At 44.8% G+C, this 26,818-nt stretch overlaps 1 protein-coding gene and 2 pseudogenes across 1 annotated transcript; 1 reads left to right on the top strand and 2 right to left on the bottom strand.

Moving 5' to 3' along the window:
- Window positions 1-4,259: 4,259 nt before the first annotated feature.
- Window positions 4,260-16,286, bottom strand: PRDM9 (PR/SET domain 9). The gene is given in 10 exon segments (XM_012505231.2): window positions 4,260-4,863; window positions 4,865-5,105; window positions 6,885-7,078; window positions 8,036-8,103; window positions 8,506-8,777; window positions 8,986-9,087; window positions 10,197-10,304; window positions 10,307-10,352; window positions 13,463-13,588; window positions 16,239-16,286. Coding segments are annotated over 10 exon segments (1,809 nt in total).
- Window positions 16,287-21,514: 5,228 nt separating this feature from the next.
- On the top strand, window positions 21,515-24,118 carry LOC100588256 (annotated as a pseudogene).
- Window positions 24,119-24,299: 181 nt separating this feature from the next.
- LOC100588591 lies at window positions 24,300-25,077 on the bottom strand (annotated as a pseudogene).
- Window positions 25,078-26,818: the final 1,741 nt, after the last annotated feature.

The raw sequence follows: 26,818 nt of genomic DNA, 5'->3' as shown, positions 1-26,818 counted from the left end.
ATGTATAATTTTAGGAAATTACAGAAACTGGTTGGGGCAGTCCATCCTTGCTCTGTAGTGGTCCACAGAACATTGGACCAACTATGGCATGAAAGCTCTACATTGGGGGGCAAGACTCCTGGTTGGCACTGGGGTTTTTATTGAAATCTCCCCAGATTAAATGGTCCTAGTTTACTAATGCTCAGTCTAAGGAGAGTCAGGAGGGACAGAGGTACTTTTCTGAAGTAGAAAGCTGTCTTTGATTTGGCAACTCTCCGCAGGGTATAACAAGGCAAGCACTAAATGCAATAGTTTGAGGTGAAATTGACTTGGTTATGTTAATAACTAGATGGTCAGCAATAGAATGAGGAAAGAAGAAAGAGCAATAGAATAGATGAAAAGAGTTAAATGTTTCTTAGCTTTAGTTTAGTAGGGTTTTCCCCGGGACTGTGGCCCATGAATCTGGAGTGGGTGGTGCTTTCTTGACTCGGGTGTGATGTGTCCATCCTTTTTTGCTGTACAAACAGCAGTCTTGGTGGTTAGCAGCAGAAGGTAGGGTCCTTCCCAGGTGGGCTAGAGTTTTTCTTCTTTCCACCCTTTGATGAGAAAGTGATCTTCAGGCTGTGGCTGGTTTACCGGAAATTCCAGGGGTGGTACATGTGCTAAGACATTTAGTTTTTGAGGGAAAGGAAAGTGGAAGATAAACCAAGTATACAGTTTTTAAGAAATTGACCTTTTGTTTTCAATGTGGGGACCTCGGCAGTGGATTTTATAGTCCTTAGTGTCTTTTTACTGAGAAATTTCCTTTAGCACCTAATTTTATTAGTTTTTAAACCAAAAAAAGCCACATACCATTTTATATTTAACAGTGCTTCCTGTACGATTTTTATACAAGATAAGTTAAATTTTACCTTTATATTAGTGTGTTATTAATGTTAAACCTAATTTTAATAAAACCTTGTAGACATATTTATCCACTTTTTAGTATTTGACTATAAGGTAAGATTTTATAGAGTCTTTTTAACCTTTTATAATTTTTGCTAAAGAGCAGGTTGGTGCTTTAAGAAAAACCTGCTATGCTTTTATTTTAATGTCGAGTTTACAGAAAAACTAGATGATACCTCTTTAACTTTAGCCAATGTTTACACACAGAATTTTCTTTCCAATTAATATTTTAAAACTTGATTAAACATTAAAACAAAATATACATATTTTTAACCTTTTAATGTAGATAAAAATTTATGTTCTTATGCCTCCTTATAATTTTATTTTAGTTTTACATTTAGGAGGGCTAATTACTTTTAAATTATACAACAGTTCTTGCATAAATTCCTTTCTTATAACATTTTTCTCTTTTATGACTTTCGCAGACAATTTTTTGACATGCCTCAACTTTCTGACTTACTACAAATATTTCTTTCTTTAAACAACCAGTTTATTTATTTCAGGACAAGAATTTACCGTATAATACTCTTTTTACATAAATTACACCCCCCCTTTATTTTCCTTTTTTTTGAAGATGACAACCATTCTTTTTCAAAGCGAACTTCTTTTATGTCTGTGGACTAGACTGTCTAAGGCCACAAGAATAGAAGTTAGTACAATACATGTTATGCTGTTAACTTATAGCAAATTTTACTTTTGTTGAATACCGTGTAAGTTTGGGATTTTAATTATCCTTTGCTATTAATAAGACCTTGTTTTGTCCAAATTAACTTAGAATTGGTGTAGATTTTTTTTGGGTAGTAAGCTACTTTTTTTGCTTTTTTGATTTAGGATACTTCTGAACTGGTGAGGTGTGCTCACAATGAGGTTTCCTCTAAAAGTTACTGCTTTACTTTTTTTCTGTTAGCAAAGCAGTTGCTGCTACAGATTGAATGCATTTGGGCCATCCGTGGGTTACTGGGTTAAGGATTTTTGATAGGAAGGCGTCATTGCTTTCAGGATACGCCCTTGTTTACGCTGACAACCAAGTGGTAATTGGAGTGTTATCGGGTTATGGAGAATACCTTCAATTATCAATTACAGGTTTTAAATTTACCTTGGCTTTTAAAGAAATAGGGTACACTGGTTTTTTTTTCTTAACTACTTGTATGTATCTCTCTTTGGCTTTCCTTTTGCCTCTGTCTCTTCCTCTCTTTCTCTGCCTCCCTCTTTCTGCTCTCTGCCTCTCTTTTTCTCCTCTCTGTCTCTCTCTCTGTCCTCTCTGCCTCTCTCTCTCTCCTCTCTGTCTCTCTCTCTCTCCTCTCTGTCTCTCTCTCTCTCTGCCTCACTTATGCTGCAGTTCTCTCAACCACTGTGGAGAGATCTAAAACCAGCTGTAACCAGGTGTCTATGTACGGGAACTGGTCTGGGTGCCCTGGCTTTACAGGTTACCTTGTGCCATATCTTTGAAACAAGGGACCTGTCCAGGCTTCCTTCTGATGGCCAACCCACCTCTAATGCTGTCTAGTCAATTTTACACAAAGTTTTAAGTTTTCCTGGTGTCATAATACTTCATAGTCTCCTTTAAATCCTTTTTTGAAATTTTTCAACATAGTTCCTAGTAGTGTGGGCTTATTTGTGCCTGACCCATGCTTCTTTGAGACAAAACACCGTGCTCACACCACACACACACCACAAACAATGGGTAAGAAGGGCGCACACACACTTTTGCAGTTTACACTAAACCAAAATCAAAACCAATATCAGAGTATCCAGAAATCCAAGCCAGGTCAAAACCAAAACCAAATTATCAAGCAATCCAAGTCAAGTCAAAAACAAAAACCAAAGTGCCGACACAGGCACCCTGTGGGTGATCAGGCCTCGCTTCCACCCAGATGGAGTAGACAAGTTCCAAAGACTAGTCTTACCAAGTTTCAGATATCTGGACTCTAAGTACCAGTTCCTTCCCGGTGTTCAGCCACTGCACTGATCCTCTACGGGGACCCTGAGACCATCCGTAGCAGGGCGAGCCACAGACAAAACCCCTGAGACACCGAGTTAAAGAAGGAAGAGGTTTATTCGGCCGAGAGCATCGGCAGGACTTGTTTCTCAAGAGCCGAGCTCCCCAAGTGAGCAATTCCTGTCCCTTTTAAGGGCTCACAACTCTAAGGGGGTCCACATGAGAGGGTCATGGTTGATTGAGCAAGCAGGGAGCACGTGACGGGGGCTGCATGCACCGATGGTCAGAGTGAAACAGAACAGGCTGGGAAGTTTCACAACGTCTTTCTATAATCTATAGATAACATCAATTGCTAGGTCAGGGGTCGAATTTTAACTACCAGGCTTAGGTCAGGCAGTCCCAGGCCTGGTTTTGGGTCTGGCTCCTTGGTTTCAGGTCTGGTTCCTAGGCGCCAGGCTACCTGCCTTTAGTTTTGCTTCTCTTTCCTTTTCTGAGTGTAAAACAATATAAAACAATATGAGAGGATGTGTCTCTCTTCTCTCAGAGTGTTCAATTTCCTTAGGATTTTGAGCGTTATTCCTAACACACCCTTGAAACCCCCACACTCACACAGATACATACACACAGGGCACATACCCCCACACCCATGCATGCAGGCTTAACACATATAGCACACGTGAACACATATATACACATACGTGTTTTCCTATCTGGTGTTCACTTCTGGGGCTACAGAGATTGGAGGAAATCAGGAGAGGAGACGGGGAGCCAAGGGGGAGTATGGCAGCAGAGGAGAAGGGTCCATTAGGAGAAGAGGCCACACTTCCCAGGAGACCAGGGAGCTCTCTTTCCTGCTGCGACTCTCTAAAGTCCTACATTTCTCTTCCTGGACTTGGGAATCAATTCTTCAATAATAAAACCTGATGGACTCCAAGTTTATGTCTTTCTGGGGGTTGAATTCCTGTGGAGACTTCACCTGAACATTTGAGTTCTCTGTGGCCCTTCTGGACTCTTCCTGCCTTCAGAGATAAGGGAAAAATGAGGTACACACTTGGGGTTCAGATATGTATGGAGACAAAATTTATTAGAACAGGAGGCAAAAAACAAACAAAAAATGGAGGGGATCAGTGTGGGAAACAACCACACGTGTTGACGTCCCCCGAACACTTACAGATCTATCCCCTTTTCTTCCTCATCTCTAGTCATGAAAGTGGCAGATTTGTTTAATTAGTTATTTCCTATCTCTTTACACTCTCAGGGAATGTAAGGGGTCAGCAGACTTCCGCTGAAGCCACCTCGGAGTGGGGGTGTGCAAGTGTGTGGTGATCACGTTTGTCTTCTTCTGGCTATTGAGATAAGGTTTTATTACTAATGACTTACTCATCCTTCCTGCAGACTAGGGCTTCTTCCCTGTGTGTGTCCTCTGGTGAATGAGGAGGTGTGACTTCTGGCTGAAGCCCCATCCACACTCCCTGCAGACATATGGCTTCTCCTCTGTATGTGTCCTCTGGTGACTGAGGAGGTTTGACTTCTGGCTAAAGCCCCGTCCACACTCTCTGCGGACATAAGGCTTCTCCCCTGTGTGTGTCCTCTGGTGACTGAGGAGGTCTGACTTCTGGCTAAAGCCCTGTCCACACTCCCTGCAGACATACAGCTTCTCCCCTGTGTGTGTTCTCTGGTGAATGAGGAGGTGTGACTCCTGGCTAAAGCCCCACCCACACTCCCTGCAGATTTAGGACTTCCCCCCTGTGTGTGTCCCTTGGTGTGCGATAACATCTGACTTGTCACTGAAACCTTGCCCACACTCTCCATATTTGACTTTTGCAATTCTTGAGATTCCTACCCCCACAAATAATTTGCCTGTGTTCCCTGGATTCACTTTCTGGCCTGTTCTGGACTCTTCTTCCATCATTCTTTCTCCCACTCTAGAGCTCCCCATTTGTCCTTTGGGTAGGCTAGAAAAGGCCCTTGAAATCTTCCTCTGCCATATCCTTTTATTCGAGTTTGGACCTTTCTTTGATTTCTTGACCTTTGGTTTTGTCATTACAGCTGCGTGAATCAGAATATTGCTGCTCCTGATTCTGATCCCCTGGGCAGGGATTCTCTCGTTGGAGGAGTTTTCTTGCAGATGGTCCTGGGAAGTTCTGAGAGGAGTGATTGCATTCCACATGTTGACTGAGAAATTTCTGACTTGTAAACACCAGACAGCATGAGGGACATGGATGGATCTCTGGCTTTGGTTCTGAAAGAGGAAGTTTTTGGTCAGGATAGATGTTTTGTTCAGGCCTTACCACATATGAAGGTATGAAGATCAAATGAAGAACCAGTCATTCTTCATATGTTAACAATGCAAGCTCTCTCCCACCAAGTGCTGAATGGACATTTATAGTCCATTTTTCCATTCCACTGTTATTCACTACATCTTAAAAAATCCAGAAATCCCACATCTTGGGCCTTTTCTACATATCAGTCAGACTGGGTAACCTCAAGCAGCATCTGGGGCAGCGTCATTCCTTACGCAGATGGAACTGCAGTGACCTTTCCCCCACACCGCCTGCATCTTATAAAGTCCTATAAAGCCTTCCCTGACCACCCTCTGCCACATGCTCCCTCCCTGGTCCCTGGGCACTTTTGCTGACACGAGGTCTTCAGCTATTTTATTGTATTGAGAAATAACACACTTGATGACTTAGGTGAGATTGTCCTTAGTGACTTCCTAAGAGGGGAAAAGGATCTATTAGGGGCACTCAGGCTGGAGATCCACAAATGTGGTTAAAGAGATGTGTTAGCAAATCTGAATTTGAGTACCCTCATTCCAAAGCACATATTTAATTGAGGACTGTTATGTGCCTGGTTTTCCCTCAGGAAGTGCGGTTCAGGTTGGCCAACACAGAGTGGTCCAGGTCCCACTGACTAAAGGACTCTGGGTCTTGCTGCCCTAACTAGGTGCATGGAATGCTTCTATTTCAGATTCCACAAATCATAAAATGAGAATATGCTCTTTTTCAGGCTGCACATCAAGTATTCATGTTTGAGTTATTTCATTCATTCTGAGCCCATTTTAAATAAAAAAGGAAGTCTTGTTTCAAAATATATCCCTACTCAGGCTTACCGCCATGCTCCCCACCTTCGTCCTGCCCACCATTCTCTCTCACTTGGAAACTGGAGCAGCTCTGAGGGGATGACCCATGGCAGCCTATTTTCCAAAAATGAACCGAAGCTGAACTCTTTCTGGCCTCAGGACCATTGCACTGGCTGCACCCAGGAATCCTTGGCCCACAGGCACTTGCACTTCTCAAATGCTGTCTCCTAAGAGAAACTTTCCCTGACAATCCCCTACAACACTCTACTCTCACCTCACACTGACCCCCAGGTCTCACACTGACCTCAGGTCTCACACTGACCCCAGGTCTCACGCTGATCCCAGGTCTCACACTGATCTCAGATATTCTTTCTGGATTCATTTTCTTCAAAGCACTAATCACCGTCTGATATTACACATATGTCTGTGTGTATTCATATGGTTCCCTAATTCACATGTCATCTCTTCAAGAGTAGTTTTTTTGATTGTCTTGATCAATCTGTATTTACACTTCCTGCAACATCGTCTGGCACAGAGTAGGAATTCACATGTCAGCTAATTGAGATAATGAATGAATGAATAACAACATGTGCGTATCATTAAGAAATATCAAGGAAATGCCAGAAGAAACTACCTTGTCGAGAGAGCTGGGAGGTGTTTGAGAACTTGATTTTTGTCTTTAAGTCTTTCGGCACTATATGCTGTTATATACTTTGTGCACGAAGTACTTAGAATATAAAATCAGAACAAAGATTTAAAAATATAAAAACTGTTCCAAAAAGGCAAGACATATAACATGAATCTTTGATTTTGGAAGCCACTGATGTAAAATTTTAGACTTTAGACGGTGTTTTACTCTACTTAAGATTTCAACCACGACAATTCTCTAGGATAATTCTTTCTTCCCAGTCCTTTTAAAAGAGTAACAGTGATGCCTACCTCTCTCTGCCGTGAGCTCTTTCTTCCACTTGCTGCCCCACTTGATGCCCAGTTCCTGGCCGTACTCATCCCCATACCAGACCAGCGGTTCACAGCCTGGCCTAATGACTTGGCAGGTTCTATAGAAGATCTGCCTGTGGTACTGGAAGGCCACCAGGTTCTGCTCTTCATGATCCCGGGCACAGTTCACATACCTGGGGTCAAGGCAGGCAAAGGGAAAGAAAAGAGGCAGTGAGGTCCCAGTATCTGTCAGATCCAGGTCTGGCCCATCACCTGCTGGTCTAGGCCTCCATGGTCTAGTGCTGACTGCTCCCACCACTCCTCCGGGAACTTCTGCTCATTCCCACATCTCTTTCACAATGTCATATGAACTTGCACTTCTGACTACAGTGCTCGTCCTGCTTAGAATGCTTCCCTGCTGTGCCTAATCAACCATTTTTTCAAAGCCCAACTCCAGACTTACCTCCACCTTGACTGGCCACAAAACACACTGACTTCTAGCTTCTCTAAACTCTCAATTAATTCTGTTTTATACCACAGAACTTGGTGCTTGATCATGTGCTCTGCTTCCAGATTGGCGCACATCATTCTACACTCAGCCCAAGTCCATCTTTCTTTGACGGGCCTTCCTCTAATCACCCTACAGTTCACTCAGGTGCCATTCACCTGACTTCTCCACATTCCTAGAGAAACTTAGGAGTTTCTTTCTCTTGGCCCAATAACATAGAACAGTAATAGTTGATTCATTTTTCTATTCTCTGATAGAACGAGAGCCCATTGTGGAAAGGGGCTGGGTCATCCTGCAGCTCACTTCTGTTCAAGTAGTGAACTTCACTTCCTAACCTGGAACATACTAAGTGCTTAATAAACGTGGATTACATAAATTAAAGCATGAATTAACCTTGTCAAGGTTTATCTTGGTACCTCAATTTTGTCTAGCATACATATTTGTGTTTTGATGCCAATAAATCATAATATCTATATTTTTATTTTTTATTTCTAAAAGTTGATGGTATAAAACAGCATTGTATGGAGAAAAATAGAAATAGGGGATGTGAAAATCATTGAGGGAGGCATAATGAGAAGGAAGGAAATCCGGATTTGTGAGAGATGAAGTTTCTCTCTGAAACTCAGAGAGCTACTGGCCTTACCTCATCCAGTTGGCCTAGGATTTATCTTTTCCATCCACATACTCATAGCAGTTTCTCCCCTTGGTGATCTGAGTTTCAAAAAAATAAGGTAAAGGCTTTTTAGAGGGTAAAAATCTGAAGAATTATTTTACTCCATGGTCATCAGTGGCCTTTGGGCCTGCAGAGCTTCAGCTGCCAACTGAGGCCACATGGCATGCACCTTAGTCATCGTCTACACATCTGAGTTGGTTTGTCCAATCAGAACAGAAGCTCTGCAAGGGAGGATGCACTTCTTTGTCTTTGTACCACTCTGCTGCCATGTACCCTCTGATCTCGAAATAGGAGTTCCATGTTCATGCAAAGACCCTTGAGTACACAGAGCTAACCATGTTCCCCCTACCTATATCCTAACATGTAGAAGGTGATGTCCCACCAAAGGCACAGAAGGGATGTGGGAAGACAGAACAGGGGAAACAGCAGGCTCTTCTTACTAGCCAGGAATATCCATTGTTGGCTGCCTCTTCATCTTCTGTAATTCGGCCCTCATAGGGGCCAAAGTGCAGACCCAGTGGCAGATCAGATGCCTCGTTCCATACTCCAAGCCCAGCCTGAGGGATGCCTGATGGCCCAATTCTCAGCCCCGGGGGCAGACTGAGGGCTGAATGGTTGGGATGCCCTTTGTCCACTGCACTATCCTTTACAAACGTAGGGGGCCCATGAGCAGCACAGCTGTCAGTGAAGAAGTTCTGACACATCTCACAATCTGGAAGTGAGGGAAGCAGGGATTAGGAAAGCTGTAATGCATGTTCCTTGATATAAGAGCTTCAGAAAGAGCTTGGCGCTCATATTATTTAGCCCCAATCCTGTACTCTAATTCATTCAATTAAGGGAAGGATTTGCGGGCCAAATGATGAAATTATTGTACCAGGACGTAACAGCAAGCTGTGTGAGTGGCTGAAAGAGTCACTTACAGAGGTAGTCATCATCCTGCGGCTCGCTGACCTCTTTGTATGCATGACCCTTTCTTTCTCACAGGCTATACATCTTTCCTTCAGTCTCCTTCCTCCTGAGTTCTAGGTTGGAGAAGAGTAGATGGGTAAAATTGGGAGTCTGGGGTGTTTGTACTTGTTTCATAAGAAAATGTGAACTCTCCTACCATCAAATTAGCATCTACCTTTCTACATACTCTAGTCTCCCCCTCTTTACTGCTTCAGAGAGACTTAGACCCCACACCCACACTGACTGTAGATGCCTATTCAATTTTAGTTTCTATCTGTTCTCATTATCCCATTAACCTCCCAAACTTTCTACTTAGAAAATGGTTCATTCATGCATTTATTCTTTCAGAAAATATTTCTTGAGAGTACATTACATCTTAGGCATTGAACAAAGGCCTGGACATACAACGCTAAGAAAGTATAGTGTCTATAGGGGTTCTTCTATGAACCAGTTGACATGTGATGGAAGAGGAAATGTAGAAATGCACAAAAGAATATATATTATCAGAAAGGTACTTATTGGACATCTCACATGTATCAATTCATTTATATTTAGTGTAATGATTTCAAACAATATATGAGCTATATATACTTGGTCTCATTTTATAGATTACTATTCAGGAGCTCATAGAATTTAGAAGATTTGCCCAAGGCCCCAGTGCTTCTATGTGGGTTATAACCCAAGTGAGTGACTTCAAAGTTTATGTTCTTACATGCTATTCAATACTGTATCCAAGGCTGGGCCTGGTGGCTGAAGCCTGTAATCCCAGCATTTTGGGAGGCTGAGCTGAGCAGATCACTTGAGACCAGGAGTTTGAGACCAGCCTGGTCAACATGGTGAAACTCTGTCTCTACTAAAAATCAGCCGGGCACGGTGGCGCACACCTATAATCCCAGCTACTCGAGTGACTGAGGCATGAAAATCGCTATTTTCATGGAGGCAGAGGTTGCAGTGAACCGAGATCGCACCATTGCACTCCAACCTGGGTGACAGAGTACGACTCTGTCTCAGCGAACAAATAAATAAATAATTTTAACAAAATACTGCATCTAACTTCTAGTCTCACAGTTGAGTCCAGCTTAAGCCCAGGCCTATCCAAAGTCCACCCCACATAGGTACACCGTACTCATCAACCTTTCTAGAGGACATAGAGGGACTAAGGTCCCCTCAAATTTTTTCTTACCCAGTTTTTGCCTAGAGTGCTGTCCAGAGGTACTTGCTTCTCCAGGAGGGGACACTGGTTTCCGAGCCTGCTCTCAGCCACTTGTATTCAGTAAATTTGGCTTCCTGACAGTTCTTTCAAACCAGATTCATTATTGAATGATGCCTTGGGCATTCCCTTTAATGTGAGAGTCACATATTAAAAGACAATATACATTTCTTTAGTTCTTTACAGCTTGCAACTGTTTTTATATGCATGACTCTAGTTAATGTTCAAACCTTGGAAGTACCTAGAGTGTCTAATACTAGAGGGAAAAGACAAGGTCTAAGTGGGTAGTGAATCTGGGACTCTAACCCATGTCTTAAGGCTCTTCCCTTCAACTTTCTCTCAAAACATTGCATATAAGTTAAAGGGAAGGAGGAAGAATACTTGGGAAGACTAGCTGGAGAATCAACAAGATCTGTGAAAGAAGGGGATAAGGGCTTACAGAGAGAAGGAGGGAATCTTCCATAAACTAGTAGACTTTTGATGGAAGGGGAAATATAGAAAAGCACAGAGGGATAAAGCACATCCGGAAAATGAGGTAATAGGGCAGTAAGGTTCAGAACAGAACAAAGAGATGATTGGCAAAAATATATCCAGACAACTAAGAAAGTGAAGTCAAAGTTGCATGTTGCCATATCCTGGAAAGAATATTTGGCTTTGGAATTAGATTAGTTAGTTCCTGTACTAATTCTGCTTGTCTAATTGAATAAGGGTGTATTGTTAGCGAATTTCTCTTTAGTTTCCCAATCCAGAAGTTGGCATACATGTTTTTCTTTTTTTTTTGAAAAGGAGTCTCGCTCTGTTGCCTAGGCTGGAATACAGTGGCATGATTTCAGCTCACTGCAGCCTCCACCTCCCAGGTTCAAGAGATTCTCCTACCTCAGCCTCCCGAGAAGCTATGATTATAGGCACGTGCCACCACACCCAGCTAATTTTTGTATATTTATTAGAGACGGGGTTTCACTAGGTTGGCCAGGCCTGGTCTCAAACTCCTCACCTCAGGTGATCCACCCACCTCAGCCTCCCAAAGTGCTGGGATAGGCAAGAGCCCTCACACCCAGCCCATGCTAATTCTTTTCTTTTTTTTTTGAGAGGGAGTCTCACTCTGTTGCCTAAGCTGGAGTGCAGTGGCACGATCTCAGCTCACTGCAGCCTCCATCTCCTGGGTTCAAGCAATTCTCCTGCTTCAGCCTCCCGAGTAGTTGGGATTACAGGTGTCCACTACCATGCCCAGCTGATTTTTATAGTTTTAGTAGAGATGGGGTTTCACCATGTTGGCCAGTCCGGTCTCAAACTCCTGACCTCAGGTAATCTGCCCACCTCTGCCTCTCAAAGTGCTGGGATTACAGGTGTGAGCCACTGCCCCTGGTGCTAATTCTTAATATTGTAGTGAACATGAAAGATAATAATGTTCTTCAAAGTGTTTTTAGAGCTACTTGATACAGTATGAATGTGAGATTAATAATTTTTCTCACCAGGTGCAGTGGCTCATACCTGTAATACCAGCACTTTGGGAGGCCGAGGCAGGCAGATCACCTGAGGTCAGGAGTTTGAGACCAGTCTGGCCAACCCCGTCTCTACAAAAAATACAAAAAACTAGCCAGGTGTGGTGGCGGGTGCCTGTAATCCCAGCTACTCAGGAGGCTGAGGCAGGAGAACAACTTGAACCCAGGAGGTGGAGGTTGCAGTGAGCCGAGATTGCGCCACTGCACTCCAGCCTGGGTAACAAGAGTGAAACTGTCTCAAAAAAAAAAAAAAAGAAAAAGAAAACAGAAGAAAAAAATAATTTTTCTCACAGACTGGGTGTGGTGGCTGACATCTGCAATCCCAGTACTTTGGGAGGCCAAGGCAGGAGGATGGCTTGAGCCCAGGAGGTCAAGACCAGCCTGAGCTACATGGTAAAACCCTGCCTGTACAAAACACATAAAAATTAGCCGGGCATGGTGGTGCATGCTAACCCTAACCCTAACCCTAACCCTAACCCTAACCCTGTGGTCCCAGGTACTCAGGAGGCTGAGCAGGAGGATCACACTAAGCTAGGAGATGGAGGCTGCAGTGAGCTGAGATTGAGCGATTGCACTCCAGCCTGGGCGCAAGAGCCAGACCCTGTCTCAAACCACCCCCTGCCCCTGCAGAAAAATAAGAAACGAAAGTTATCTCATAGTCCTGATAGATCTGTACAGTTGAACTCTAACTCAAGGATATTTTCAGCATTCCTTGACCCTGTTATTTATAGTTTAATTCATAAACTTGGAATCAGTCATTCAGAAAACACTCAGGAGGCTCTCAGAGGCCCTGAGCTGGGCTTGGGAGTTCTGAGAAGCATCAGGTATGGACTAGACTCCTGAAGAGCTCACAATGAAGAGGCAGCAGGCAGGCTAAACATATAATTCCAAACAACATGACAGTTCCCTAATTGGAGCCCAGAGGAAGGAGCTGTTACTGCCTTTTACAGGAATGAGCATTGGAAATTGGTTCCAGAAGAATATATTTTTACTTAATAGGATGTAACCTATATGAAGTCCTAAACCATCTTCTTATTTGTTGTTTTTCAGTCTTCGAACCTGAAACTCCTCATGGCTGGAAGCTGCTTCCTCTGATCAGAATGGGTCCCTTATGAGGGTAGGGACCCTATCTCCTTCTGGGACCATCCACAGTATGAATTGTCTATTTACTTGGAAGTTTCCCTTAATCAGAGTGTTTTAGTGCAAATCTCACTTTACTACAACAGGGAAAAACTGAGGTTGAAAAATCAATTGGACAAATGATGTAAAGACATATGGGTAAGACAGCATACACTTTATAAAACTATGAAACTTTTAATGATCTTGTAAGTGCTTTAGAGAAGGAGTTTTGGGTTAGACTGCACCAACACTGAATGTGATCCCAGGGATATAACTGAACATTTTTATACCTCAGTTTTCTCATCTGTAAAATGGCTATAGTTATAGCATCTACTTAATAGGTACTATATGTGAAGTTGAATAGGTACTATACGTAAAGTTTATTCATGTAAAATGCTTACAATAAAGTCTGAAAATACTGAGAAAATAACACCATTGTAGCGATTATTGTTGCTGTTCTTATTAACTCTTAAAATAATGATGACATCAGACACTGTGCTGAAGAGATCAGGAAAGGAAGGCAGTAGTTCCTAGGATAGTCTGTACATTCTCCTTCTCTTACCTGTATTTGGATCTATGAGGAAGGTTTCTTGTCAATAGTATTTGGGAAATACTTACCTTCTGGTGTTTACTCTGTTCCACTCTGACGGCCATCCAAGGAGATTTGATTGAAAGGTGATGATAAATCAGTGGTTTGGTTGGTAAATCTTTCCAAACTCTAGAGATTCTCTTTGTTTTTTTTTTCTTTTTGATACGGAGTCTCCCTCTGTCACCCAAGCTGGAGTGCAGTGGCAAAATCTCCGCTCACTGCAACCTCCGCCTCCCCGATTCAAGCAATTCTCCTGCCTCAGCCTTGTGAGTTGTTGGGAACTACAGGTGTGCACCACACCCAGCTAATTTTTGCATTTTTAGTAGAGGTGGAGTTTCTCCATCTTGGCGATGCTGGTCTCGAACTCCTGACCTCAGGTGATCCACCTGCCTCGGACTCCCAAAGTGCTGAGATTACAGGCGTGAGCCACTGTACTCGGTCTAACTCTGGAGTTTCTCATCAGAGACAGAGAATTCTGAATCAGAGAGTGATGATTCCAAGTATTATCCAAGGGTGATTTGGAAATGTTTTCTGAAGTATCATTAAGGCCTATGCTTCTATTGGGGGCATTGCTTATTTTCTTAAGATTTAAAAAAATAGATAAAACTTCATCTTTGTTTCATCCTACCTATAAAGGTATACTGAATAAGGTGTCTATTACCTTAATTTTTAAAATGTAAATTGACCTGTCATGACAAACACACTGAACAAACTAGGAATAGAAGGAAATCACCTCAACGTAAAAATGCCATATAAGAAAAGCCCTTTTTTTTTCTTTTTTTGAGATGGACTCTCCCTCTGTCACCCAGGCTGGAGTGCAGTGGCGCGATCTTGGCCCACTGCAAGCTCCGCCTCCCAGGTTCACGCCATTCTCCTGCCTCAGCCTCCCGAGTAGCTGGGACTACAGGCGCCCGCCACCACGCCTGGCTATTTTTTTGTATTTTTAGTAGAGATGGGGTTTCACCGTGTTCACTAGGATGGTCTCGATTTCCTGACCTTGTGATCCGCCCGCCTCAGCCTCCCAAAGTGCTGGGATTACAGGCGTGAGCCACCGAGCCTGGCCTAGCTGATTTTTTTATATCAGCAATAATGTATAGGAATAATTTGAACTTAATGAATTAAATTTTGGGTGTTCTATTGCAAATGATATTCTTCAAAATTTCAATTCACTGAGTAAAAATCTAACAAAAGACATACAAATATGCATTCAGGAAACTGAATCATGGTTGAGAGGAATAAAAAAATATAAATAAATGCAGACATATTCCTCGTTTAGGAACAATAACTTACTATTGTTAGCTTTACCACAAAGCTAAAGTAATGAAGACTGATATTGGTGAAGGAACAAGCAAAATGACAAATGGAACACAATAGAGAACCCAAAAGACCCGAGTAAATACAGTTAACTGGTTTTGTCATGGGGAAACGCAATTCAATGGGGAAAGAAAAGTCTGTTCTGCAAGTGGTGACAGAACAACAGAAACCACAGTGGGGGAATGGACAAAGACACAAACCTCATGGGTCAACCAAAAAGTCACTCAAGATAATCTATAGACTTAAATTTCCAAATATGAAATATAAAAGTTATAGAAGAAAACCTGCATGGATTAGGGTTGGTGATAAATTTTTAGATACAATAGCAAAAGCTAGTCCATAAAAGAACAAAAATTGATAATGTGGACTTTTTTGTATTTTTAGTAGAGATGGGGTTCCACTATGTTGGCCAGGCTGGTCTCGAACTCCTGACCTCAGGCGACCCACCTGCCTTGGCCTCCGGAAGTGCTGGGATCACAGGCTTGAGCCACTGTGCTCGGCCATTGCTCGGTGTTTTAAGGCTCATTTGTTAACACAGTGGAAACATCACAGGAAAATGGAAAATAGCACATTATCATGCTCAGGCCACTGCACTCCAGTCTGGGTGACAGAGTGAGATCCTGTCTCTTAAAAAGAAAAGAAAGAAAATCAGTTGAGTTTTGTCTACTGGCCATCTTCTTTTTTCTTTTTTTTTTTTTGAGACAGAGTTTTGCTCTGTTGCCCAGGCTGGAGTGCAGTGGTGCGATCTTGGCTCACCACAACCTTCGCCTCCTGGGTGCAAGTGATTCTCCTGCCTCAGCCTCCCGAGTAGATGGGTTTACAGGCCTGCACCACCACGCCCAGTTAATTTAGTATTTTTCGCAGAGATGGGGTTTCACCATGTTGGCCAGGCTGGTCTCAAACTCCTGACCTGAAGTGATCCACCCGCCTCGGCCTCCCAAAGTGCTGGGATTGCAGGCAGGCCTGAGCCACCACGCCCAGCTGCTTTTTTTTTTCTCTAAATTAAAAAAAAATTTAGGCTGTCTTTGCTTTGGTAAAATACATTGAAGTATTTTTTGTGGAGTTGCTGCAACTGCTGGGGAATCTAAGAGAAGGGATAAGTTACACTTTACACTGCTATTGCAAGATTCCTAGAAAAAGGAAATTACTGTAAATTATAAACAACCACATTAATACCATGTTAGTAAAGCAGAGACATCAAACTTCATTATAGAGGCCAAACCCAATCCAAATCCAGGTCAGTGGAAGCTGTGTACCAAGTGCCCTGCTGTCATATCAGTATTGCGGCTGTCGTATCAGTATTACAGGTGTCGTGTGAGTCTTAGGGGTGTCATAGAGTATTGTGGGTGTCATCAGTATTGCGGGTGTCATATATCAGTATTGCCCGTGTCCCATCAGTCTTATGGGCATCATATCAGCCTTACGGGTGTCATATCATTATTAAGGGTGTCATGTGAGTCTTAGGAGTGTCATGAATCTTGCAGGCTTCACATCAGTCCTAAGGGTGTCATAGCAGAGTCTTGCAGGTATCATCTGCATTGCGAACGTCACAGCAGTCTTGTGGGTATCATATCAGTGTTACGATATGCCACGATATGTTATACCAGTGTGACACCTCTTCTGAAAACGTCTTCACAGTCATACCCAGACATAGTGCTTTAACAGCTCTCTGCGTATCCCTTAATCTAGTAAAGTTGACACATAAAATTAACCATCACAATATTTATGCCTGATTCATGGCTAAAATTTTATATATTTTTTAGCATTTTAGAATGAAAGCTGGGCAACATAGCCAGACACTGTCTCTACAAAAATATTAAAAAGTTAACTGGTTGTGGTGGCACACATATGTAAGTTCCAGCTACTCTAGAGGCTGAGGTGGGAGGATATTTTGAGTCTAGGAGATTGAGGCTGCAGGGCTAGGATTGTGCCATAGCATTCCAGCCTGGGCAACAGTGTGAGACTCTCTCAAGAAGCAATCAACGGTAATAATATTATTTGGAATAAATTTAACCAAGGTACAAGACTTGTACATGAGGCCAGGCGTGGTGGCTCACCCCTGTAATCCCAGCGCTTTGGGAGGCCGAGGCGGGCGGATCACGAGGGCAGGAGATTGAGACCATCGTGGCTAACACGGTGAAACCCCATCTCTACTAAAAATACAAAAAATTAGCCAGGCGTGGTGGTGCATGCCTGTAAACCCAGCTACTCGGGAGGCTGACGCAGGAGAATCTCTTGAACCTGGGAGGTGGAGGTTGCAGTGAGCTGAGATCGCACCACTGCACTCCACTCTGGGTGACAGAGCGAGACTCTGTTTTGGGGGAAAAAAACCTCGTTGATGGAAAATTCCAAAATGTTGCTGGAATAAATTCAAGAAAGCATACATAAATGTAAAGACACCTCGTGTTAATAAACTGGAAGACTTAATAATTCTTAAGGTGGCAGTACTACACAAAGGCATCAGCAGATTCCTTGTGATTCATGTTAAAATACCAAAGTCCTTTTGGCAGAAATTCACAAGCTGATCCTATCATTTATATGAAATTTCAAGGGATGCAGAATAGCCAACATAGTGTCAAAAAAACCAACTCAGAGGATCACATTTCCAAATTTCAAATCTTACTACAAAGCAACAGTAATAAAAACAACATGATTTTGGCACCATCAATGGAATAGATCAATGGAACTGAATTTTGAGTCCAGAAATAAACCCGTGCTTCTATGAGCAATTGTTTTATTATTTGAGACAGGGCCTCACTGTGTCTCCCAGGCTGGAGTGCAGTGGCACAATCGTGACTCGCTACAACCTCTATTTCCTGGGCTCAAGCAATTCTCCCACCTCAAATCTCCCAAGTCGCTGGGACTGCAGGTGTGCACCACCACACCTGGCTAATTTTTTTTGTTTTTTGTACAGGTAGGGTCTTGCCCTCGTGCCCGGGCTGGCCTCAAACACCTGGCCTCAAGTGATACTCCCCTGTTTGTCTCCCAAACCATTGGGATTACAGGTGTCAGCTACCATGTCCAGCCTGTTGATTTTTAAAAATGGAATTTCTTTTTCTTTTCTTTTTTTCTCAGGGCATGGTTTTGCCCTGTTGCCCAGATTGGAGTGCAGTGGTGCCAACGTAGCTTATTGCAGCCTCAACCTCCTGGGCTCAAGCAATCCTCCGTCCTCCATCTCCTGAGTGACTAGAACTACAGACGTGCACCACCACACCTAGCTAATTTTTAAGTTATTTGTAGAAAGAGGGTTTCCCTGTGTTGCCCGGACTGGCCTGAAACTTCTGGGTTCAAAAGATCCTCCCACCTCAGCCTCTCAAAGTGCTGGGATTACAGGTGTGAGCCACCACCCTTAGATTGGAATTTTTTCATAATTACGTTCTCATGTTGTTTGTTGCTAGTGTCTAGAAATACAGCAGATTACTGTGTATTGACGTTTTGTGTTGTAACTTTGCTGAATTTATTTACTAGTTTTAATAATATTTTGGCGGTTCCTCATGATTTTCTGTACATAAGATAGATCATTGATCTGTGAGTCTCCAGTTTTGCTGTTTCCTTTCACATATGAGTGCTCTTTAGTTCTTTTTCTCTCCTATTTGTTGTGGATGGAACTTCCTGCACAGTGTTGAATACAGTGATGAAAATGAGCATTGGTGCCTTGGTCCTGATCTTAGGAGTAAAGCTGTGGGCGGCAAGCCACCCAGGCACCGAGGCAAGAGACCTAGGACAGGAGCTGTTCCAGCATAATAAAATATAAAACAATGATAGTCATACCAGATATAGATCTTGGATATGATTATATATGAATATCATTAATTAGTTTGTAGCAATTACTCTTTATCCCAATATTATAATAATCCTTGCTCTATAATCATAACCTAGGAAAAACCAGGCCATAGAGAGATAGGAGCTGAGGGGACATAGTGAGGTGTGACCAGAAGACAGGAGTGCGAGCCTTCTGTTATGCCCAGACAGGGCCACCAGAGGGCTCCTTGGTCTAGTGGTGACGCCAGCATCTGGGAAGATGCCTGTTGCCAGGCGGACCGTGGTCTGGCGGTAGCCTCAGTGTCACGGAACAACACCCGCTACTTAGCAGACTGGGAAAGGGAGTCTCCTTTTCCCCGGGGGAGTGTAGAGAAGACTCTGCTCCTCCACCTCTTGTGGAGGGCCTGACACCAGTCAGGCTTTCCTGCAGTTATCCGGAGGCCTAACCGTCTCCCTGTGATGCTGTGCTTCAGTGGTCATGCTCCTATTCTGCCTTCATGTTCCATCCTGTACACCTAGCCCTGCCTTCTAGATAGCAGTAGAAAATTAGTGAAAGTACTAATAGTCTCTGATATGTAGAAATAATGGCGTAAGCTGTCTTTCTCTTTGTCTTCTCTCTCTCTCTCTGCCTCGGATGCCAGGCAGGGAAGGGCCCCCTGTCCAGTGGACACGTGACCTACGTGACCTTACCTATCACTGGAGATGACTCACACTCTTTATCCTGCCCCTTTTGCTTTGTATCCAATAAACAACAGCGCAGCCAGGCATTCGGGGCCACTACCGGTCTCCGTGCATTGGTGGTAGTGGTCCCCCGGGCCCAGCTGCCTTTTCTTTTATCTCTTTGTCTTGTGTCTTTATTTCTACACTCTCTCGTTGCCGCACACAGGGAGAGACCCACCAACCCTGTGGGGCTGGTCCCTACATAAAGCACTGGGCCCTGACAATGGAGATGGTGTTGAAGGCCGATTGTTGTGTTTAGAAAATTCCTATCCCGGCTGGGCGCTGTGGGTCATGCCTGTAATCCCAGCACTTTGGGAGGCCAGGGCGGATGGATCACCTGAGGTTGGGAGTTTGAGACTAGCCTGACCAACATAGAGAAACCCCATCTCTACTAATCATACAAAAATTAGCCGGGCGTGGTGGCGCATGCCTGTAATCCCAGCTACTTGAGAGGCTGAGGCAGGAGAATTGCTTGAACCTGGGAGGCAGAGGTTGCAGTGAGCCTGTGCCATTGCACTCCAGCCTGGGCAACAAGAGCAAAACTATCTCAAAATAAAAAAAGTAAATTCCTGTCCTTTGTTTGTTGGGTGTTTTTATGATGAAGTGGTGTTGACTTTGTTGAAAGTACTTCCTGCATCTATTGAAATTAGTATGTGGGTTTCTTCTTTATTCTGTTTATTGGATGTTATTTCAGTTTCAGTTTGCAAAACCTGGTTTATTTTCTGAGAAAAGGATTTAGTGATCATGTTGTGTAATCCTTTAAATACGTGCTAGTATGAAATTACAGTTATTTTCTTGAGCATTTTTTTTTATTTATTTTTTATTTTTTGAGACGGAGTTTCACTCTTGTCACCCAGGTTTGGTTGTAATGGCTTAGTCTCAGCTCACTGCAACTTTCGTCTCCCAGGTTCAAGCGATTCTCCTGCCTCAGCCTCCCAAGTAGCTGGGATTACAGGCGCACACCATCATATCTGGCTAATTTTTGTATTTTTAGTAGAGACAGAGTTTCCCCATGTTGGCCAGGCTGGTTTCGAACTCCTGACCTCAGGTGATCCGCCCACCTTTGCCTCCCAAAGTGCTGGGATTACAGCCGTCAGCCACTGCACTCAGCCTCTTGAGCATTATTAATTGAATAATTATACTAGACAGTGATGTGTACCTTTCTGTTCTTGTGATGTCAAGTCCTAGTTTAATTTAGTATTAAATTGGGGATGGGATTGTGTATGGTTGGCTTAGTATTTAGAGTATTAAGGGTTAGAAGTTTAGAAGATAAAAATTAGCAGAAAGGAAACATACCCGAGGGATTGCGGGGAAGATTATGATGAGGTCAAGGTCAGAGTCAGGGCTTAGGGTTAGCAAGAGCGTGCCTGTAGCCTTTGCCAACAGTAAGTATTAGTGCTTTTCTTTTTTTTCTTGAGACAGGTTCTCACACTGTTGCCCAGGGTGGAGTGCAGTGGCACAGTCTCAGCTCACTGCAACCTCCACCTCCCGGTTTCAGAAGATTCTCATGCCTCAGCCTCCCAAGTAGCTCGGACCACAGGTGCGTGCCACCACGCCTAATTTTTTTTTTTTTAGATGGAATTTCCGTCTTGTCAGCCAGGCTGGAGTGCAATGGCATGATCTTGGCTCACTGCAACCTCTGCCTCCCAGGTTCAAGTGATTCTCCTGTCTCAGCCTCCCGTTTAGCTGTGATTACAAGCACCTGCCACCACACCTGGCTAATTTTTGTATTTTTAGAAGAGACGGGGTTTCACCATATTGGCTAGCCTGGTCTCGAACTCCTGACCTCAGGTGATCCGCCCACTTCAGCCTCCCAAAGTGCTGGGATTACAGGTGTCAGCCACCATGCCCGGCCAATTTTTTTTTTTTTTGGAAACAGAGTCTTGCTCTGTCGCCCAGGCTGTAGTGCAGTGGTGTGATCTTGGCTCACTGCAACCTGCATCTGCCTCCTGGGTTTAAGTGATTCTCTTGCCTCAGCCTCCTGAGTAGCTGGGATAACAGGCATGCACAACTATGCCTGGCTAATTTTTTGTATTTTTAGTAGAGACAGGGTTTCACCATGCTAATAGGCTGGTCTCAAACTCCTGACTTCTTGATCCATCCAGCTGGGATGCCAAAGTCTTGTGATTACAGGTATGAGCCACTGCTCCTGGCCATCGTTTAGTAGAGATGGGGGTTTACCTGGTGTTGACTAGGCTGGTCTTAAACTCCTGGCCTCAAGCAATCTGCTCACTTGAGCCTACGAAAGTGCTGGGAATACAGTCGGAAGCCATCAGGCTCAGCCTATGGTTAGGGTTAGCCTCACCAACAACATTCTCAGGATCGATTGCCACTGGTCTGCCCCAGAGCTGGGCCAGAGATCCAGCCCCAGGCTCCTCTTCACCAGGTGAGCATGGAGGGCCATGCCTACCTGCACAGGGATGAGGGTGAGGTCCCCAGAATTGCAGCAGATATGCCAGGATAGTGTAGCAGCCCCGTGGTGCTGACACTTGCCCTTTCCAGCAACCAGGCTCCTGGTGGCACACGTAAGTGCATGTTATGGGGCAGTGAGTGCATGGTTGTGCTGCTGCCCGAGGCAGTGCTCGTGCCATCCGAAAATTTCACCATCACTTTCCAAATGTGTGTCTGGGAGGGAGCAGGTCAGCCTGGTGGACCCGAAGTACCTGCCCCAGAGACACGGTGAACAGCGGCTATAGGCCTGGGGCAGAGCCCTTTGGCAAGAACATCCTGGCTGCTTGGGTGCTGGGCGTAGGGCCCTGCAGCCTGTGACCCCTGTGGCCCAGTGAGTGTTCTCAGTCCCATCCAAGTGAGATCCAGGGCTGGGGGCAGGCTTGGCCCCTGGGAGGGGAGGGCCCACATGGTTACTGCAGGGGCAGGGTTTGTAGAAAATAAAGATGCAGGGCTGCTAGTTGGGGCAGGGGCTGGCATTGAGTCATGTAAATGCATTTCAGTCATACCAGGAAGGACTCCAATAAGATGCTGGGAAGAACTTCCAGCAGCAGACTGTGAAGGAAAGGGAAAGCAAGATTTAGAAACCGCCTAGTCTAGCTGTAGAGGCCAGAGGAAGTCATTGCTGTCCCATCCCACCTGGGGCTTTTCTGGACCCGTCTCTCCCAGTGAGGTGCCTGGTCTGAGAGGGCCTTGACCATGCCCCTTGGGAATCTTCCAGATCCCCGGTGTTGGGTGTTCTGACTGACACACCCAGACCCATGGGGCTTCAGCCTTACGTAGATTCACTCTGTTCCAGTGAAGCTGGACCCACTCTGAGTTGCAGAAGCAACGTCGGCTCTGGCCGCCGCGTCCTGACCTGGAGCATCAGTCCTGCCTTGGAGCTGATGACCACACTTCTCAGCTATGACCTGGCCTTCGAGAGGCAGGAAGAGGCCTGGGAGGTAACGCTTTGGCTGGGTTCCCCTGGGGGCCTCTCTCCTGGGAGCAGCAGTCCAGGGCAGACTCCCCACCCTAAATAAGGAGAGGTCAACTTGGAGTGAAGAGGAGGGGAGGAGCTAGAGCCAGGTGTGTGCGTGCACACATGCTGAGATGCACGTGTGTGCTTCATGTGTGTATGTGAGTAGGGTGAGTGTGCCTGTGTTTATGTGTGTGCACATGTAAGTGTGCCCCTGTTTGTGTTTGTAAGTGTACACGAGTGTGTGCCACGTGGTTGTACACGTGCGTGTGCACATGGGCATGCCTACGGGTATGAGTGTGTATGTGCGGTGAGTTCCTTCTGTGCACACACTTGTGTTTGTGAGTGTGCATGCAAGTGTGATGAGTGTGAAAGTGTGCCTGTAGACATGTTTGCCTGTGTGTGCATATGTGTATTTGTGGGCAAACGCAGCTGTGTCTGTGTGTGAGTGTGAGTGTGCCTTCTCTCTGTGTGTGCACGTGAACGTGGTGAGTGTGTTTGTGTGAGCACAGATGTGTTCCTGTGTGTGCTGTGTGAGCGTGTGCGTGTGTGTATTCTCGAGAGGGACCCAGCCCCACCTTCAGCACCTGCCAACTGTCCCCACCCCCACAGCGGGCCCAGCACAGGGATCACATTATTGGGGTGACCTGGCTCATACTTGGAGCCTTTGAGCTGGATCCTGGCTTTATCCATGAGGCCAGGCTGCGTGTCCAGATGGCCACACTGGAGGATGATGTGGCACAGGAACAGCGTTACACAGGCCAGTGGAGCAAGTGGAGCCAGGCTGTGTGTTTCCAGGCTCCCCAGAGACAAGGTGGGCGCTGCTGTGGCTGCTGCACTTCCAGAGTCTGGGCTGGGCGTCCTCTCCCCTGATCACCTCACCCCCGCACCCTTTCAGCCTCCTGGAAGCCGCTCCCTGAGGCAGCCATGCCCCAGTTGACCCCCTTCCTCTGAAGCTCTGAGCTCTGTATGGAGGAAACAAACACCTGCCAACTCTGGGGCTTCCTGGGAACCCGTAGTCAGTGGCTCCTGTTAGGAGTGAGGGTGGCAGGGCTGCACACCAGGGTTGGTGCTCCTGCCTGGAGGCTGGACATGACCTCAGTGTCCTTAATGAGGGCTGGGCTGACCCTTGCACACTGCAGTGCTGAGACAGCCCAGGGAACTTATGACCCACTGTGTGGCAGATGGGAAGAGTGAGGCCCAGGAGTGTGGCTCACACAAGGTCCTTCAGCAGGTGACACAAGCCGCCAAGGCCCATCACAAACCTTCCACTTTGGCCCAGGGCACTAAAGGGTGCACTTTTGCCAGGTGGGTTTTGGGGGAGCCTCCTGGCACTGAGGCTGCTCACAGCCCTGGGCCCTTCCTGCCCACGGGCACTCTGATCCCACCCTGGGGGCGGCCAGGCAACACCTTTGGCGCTGTGTCCATCTTTCTCCTGCTGACTGGCCTGACCTACCTCCTGTTCAAGCTGTCAGCCAGGTAGGTAGCTGTGTGTGTGTGTACATGTGTGAGCAGGTAAGAGTGTACATGTTAGTGTGTGTGTGCAGATGTGTCACTGTGTGCATGTGTGAGTGTGTTGTCTGGTTCCTCCCCTCCCCTCTCCACTGCCTGGTCCTGGATGGGGTGGGCTTTTCAAGTCTCCACTCTGGGCCAGTAGAGGGTTGTCAAGTTGCCAGGGGAGAGAAGGGAAGGGGGATCTGGAGGTGTGCTGCCATATGAGAGTGGTCATCTCTCAGCGGCTCCTCCTTACATTCTGAATCCTTGTCCAGGAAGGCCCCTGGGTCCAGCTTCCCAGGCCGGCCACAGATCCACTGGGTTCCACTCCTGGGGCTTTGGTGACTGGCTGTTTCTCGGTCAGCTGGTAGGTCGGAGGGGTTAGGGTCAGTGATGCTTGGGGTCTTGTGCTGCTTCTGCTGGGCCCAGACTAGTGGCCACTCTTCCAAGTGTCTCCCACAGCGTCACCTGCAGTGCCACACTGTGAAGGCAGCAGCTGCTGCTGCTGCTGCTGTAGCTGGAAGGCACTGTATGGGAGGGGAGGAGGTGGAGGTTACTTCACCACTTCCTCATAAGAAGGTAATACATAGTTTGGTGAAATAAGATGGAAGCACTGAGTAACTGTGGGCTTCTGCATAGGCAGTCAGGTTGATTTCATGTTGCTGCTGCTCTACTTGAGGGCTGTGCTTGGCTGTGGTGGCAGACGCAGCAGCAGCTCAGGAGGATGGTGATGGTCCACACCAGCCAGAACCACCAATGTTCATAGTAGTAGTTATGACACTGAGACTGCCCACAGCAGTGTCCTGTTTTGTCACAGATGTAGCTTTGTTTGTTGGTACATACACAGGCTTCCTTATCCTGTGGAGGTTCAGCCCTGGCTGACAGGGGGCTGGGCAGTGCCTAGAGGAGCAAGAGCTCCATGCCACCCAGGAGGCTTCTCCTGTCCATACTCCTCCTGCTCCTCCGACACAGCGCGGGCACCTCCCTCCACCCTTGCTGCACTTCTCCTCTACCCTCTTCTTCCTTCTTTTGTTCTTTTCCTCTAATACATTTTGAAATCAGATTGTGAGGCCTTCAGCTTTGTTCTTATTGCTCAAGAGTCCTTTAGCTATTCAGGGTCTTTTGTGGTTCCATATAAATTTTGAACTTGTTTTTTCTATTTCTGTGAAGAACGACATTGGAATTTTGATAAATATTGCAATAAACCTATAAATCACTTTGGACGGTAAGGACATTTTAAGAATATTAATTCTTCCCACCCATGAACGTAAAATATCTTTCCATGCACTTGTGTCATATACAATTTTTTCATCAATGTTTTATAGTGTTCAGAATACAGATCTTTCACCTCTTTGGTTAAATGTACTCCTAAATACAATCCTAAATGTGCTCCTAAACAAAAATACAGTTTTTTTGATGCTATTGTGAATGAGATTGATTTCTTTATTTTTGTCATATAGTTTGTTGTCAGTATAAACTACTGAGTTTTGTACATTGATTTTGAATTCTGCAATTTTATTGAATTCATTTATCATTTCTAGTAGCTTTTTGGTGGAGTTTTTAGGGTTTCCTGTATATAATAGGTTATCATCAAACAGAGACAATTTTACTTCTTCCTGTTCAATTTGAATATCTTTTATTTCTTTATTTGGCTTAATTGCTCTGGCTAGGACTTCCAGAAATAAGTTGAATAGAAGTAGTGAGAATAAATATCCTTGTCTTGTTCTTGATCTTAGAGGAAAAGATTTCACTTTTTCATTGTTGGGTATGATGTGAGCTGTGAGCTTGTTACATATGTCCTGCTTTGTGTTAAGGTACATGCCTTCTATGCCGAATTTGTTGAGAGGTTTTGTCACGAGAGGATTTTGAATTTTGTCAAATGCCTTTTCTGCATATACAGAGATAGCTATTTTTTTATTCTTCATTCTGTTAATGTGGTTTATCACATTTGATTTGTGTATGCTGAAACATCTGGAGGATAAATCCACTTTATCATGGTAAATGTTCTAATGTGTTGTTAAATTCTGTTTGCTAGTACTTTTTTTGAGGACTTATGTGTCTATGTTCATCAGGGATATTGGTTGGCCCATACTTTTCTTATAGTGTTCTTGTATTCCTTTTTATTTTTATTTTTTTGTTTTTGTTTTTTTATTATACTTCAAGTTTTAGGGTACATGTGCACAACGTGCAGGTTAGTTACATATGTATACATGTGCCTTGTTGGTGTGCTGCACCCATTAACTCGTCATTTAACATTAGGTATATCTCCTAATGCTGTCCCTCCCCCTCCCCCCTCCCCCCTCCGCACAACAGGACCCAGTGCTAATATCCAGAATCTACAATGAACTCCAACAAATTTACAAAAAACAAACAACCCCATCAAAAAGTGGGCAAAGGATATGAACAGACACTTCTCGAAAGAAGACATTTATGCAGCCAAAAGACACATGAAAAAATGCTCATCATCACTGGCCATCAGAAAAATGCAAATCAAAACCACAGTGAGATACCATCTCACACCAGTTAGAATGGTGATCATTAAAAAGTCAGGAAACAACAGGTGCTGGAGAGGATGTGGAGAAATAGGAACACTTTTACACTGTTGGTGGGACTGTAAACTAGTTCAACCATTGTGGAAGACAGTGTGGCGATTCCTCAGGGATCTAGAACTAGAAATACCATTTGACCC

Source organism: Nomascus leucogenys, unplaced genomic scaffold (assembly GCF_006542625.1).
Source record: "Nomascus leucogenys isolate Asia unplaced genomic scaffold, Asia_NLE_v1 001171F_50904_qpd_obj, whole genome shotgun sequence".
Lineage (NCBI taxonomy): Eukaryota > Metazoa > Chordata > Mammalia > Primates > Hylobatidae > Nomascus > Nomascus leucogenys.
The sequence above is the reverse complement of the archived record's forward strand: the minus strand, read 5'-3'. Positions and strand labels throughout refer to the sequence as shown.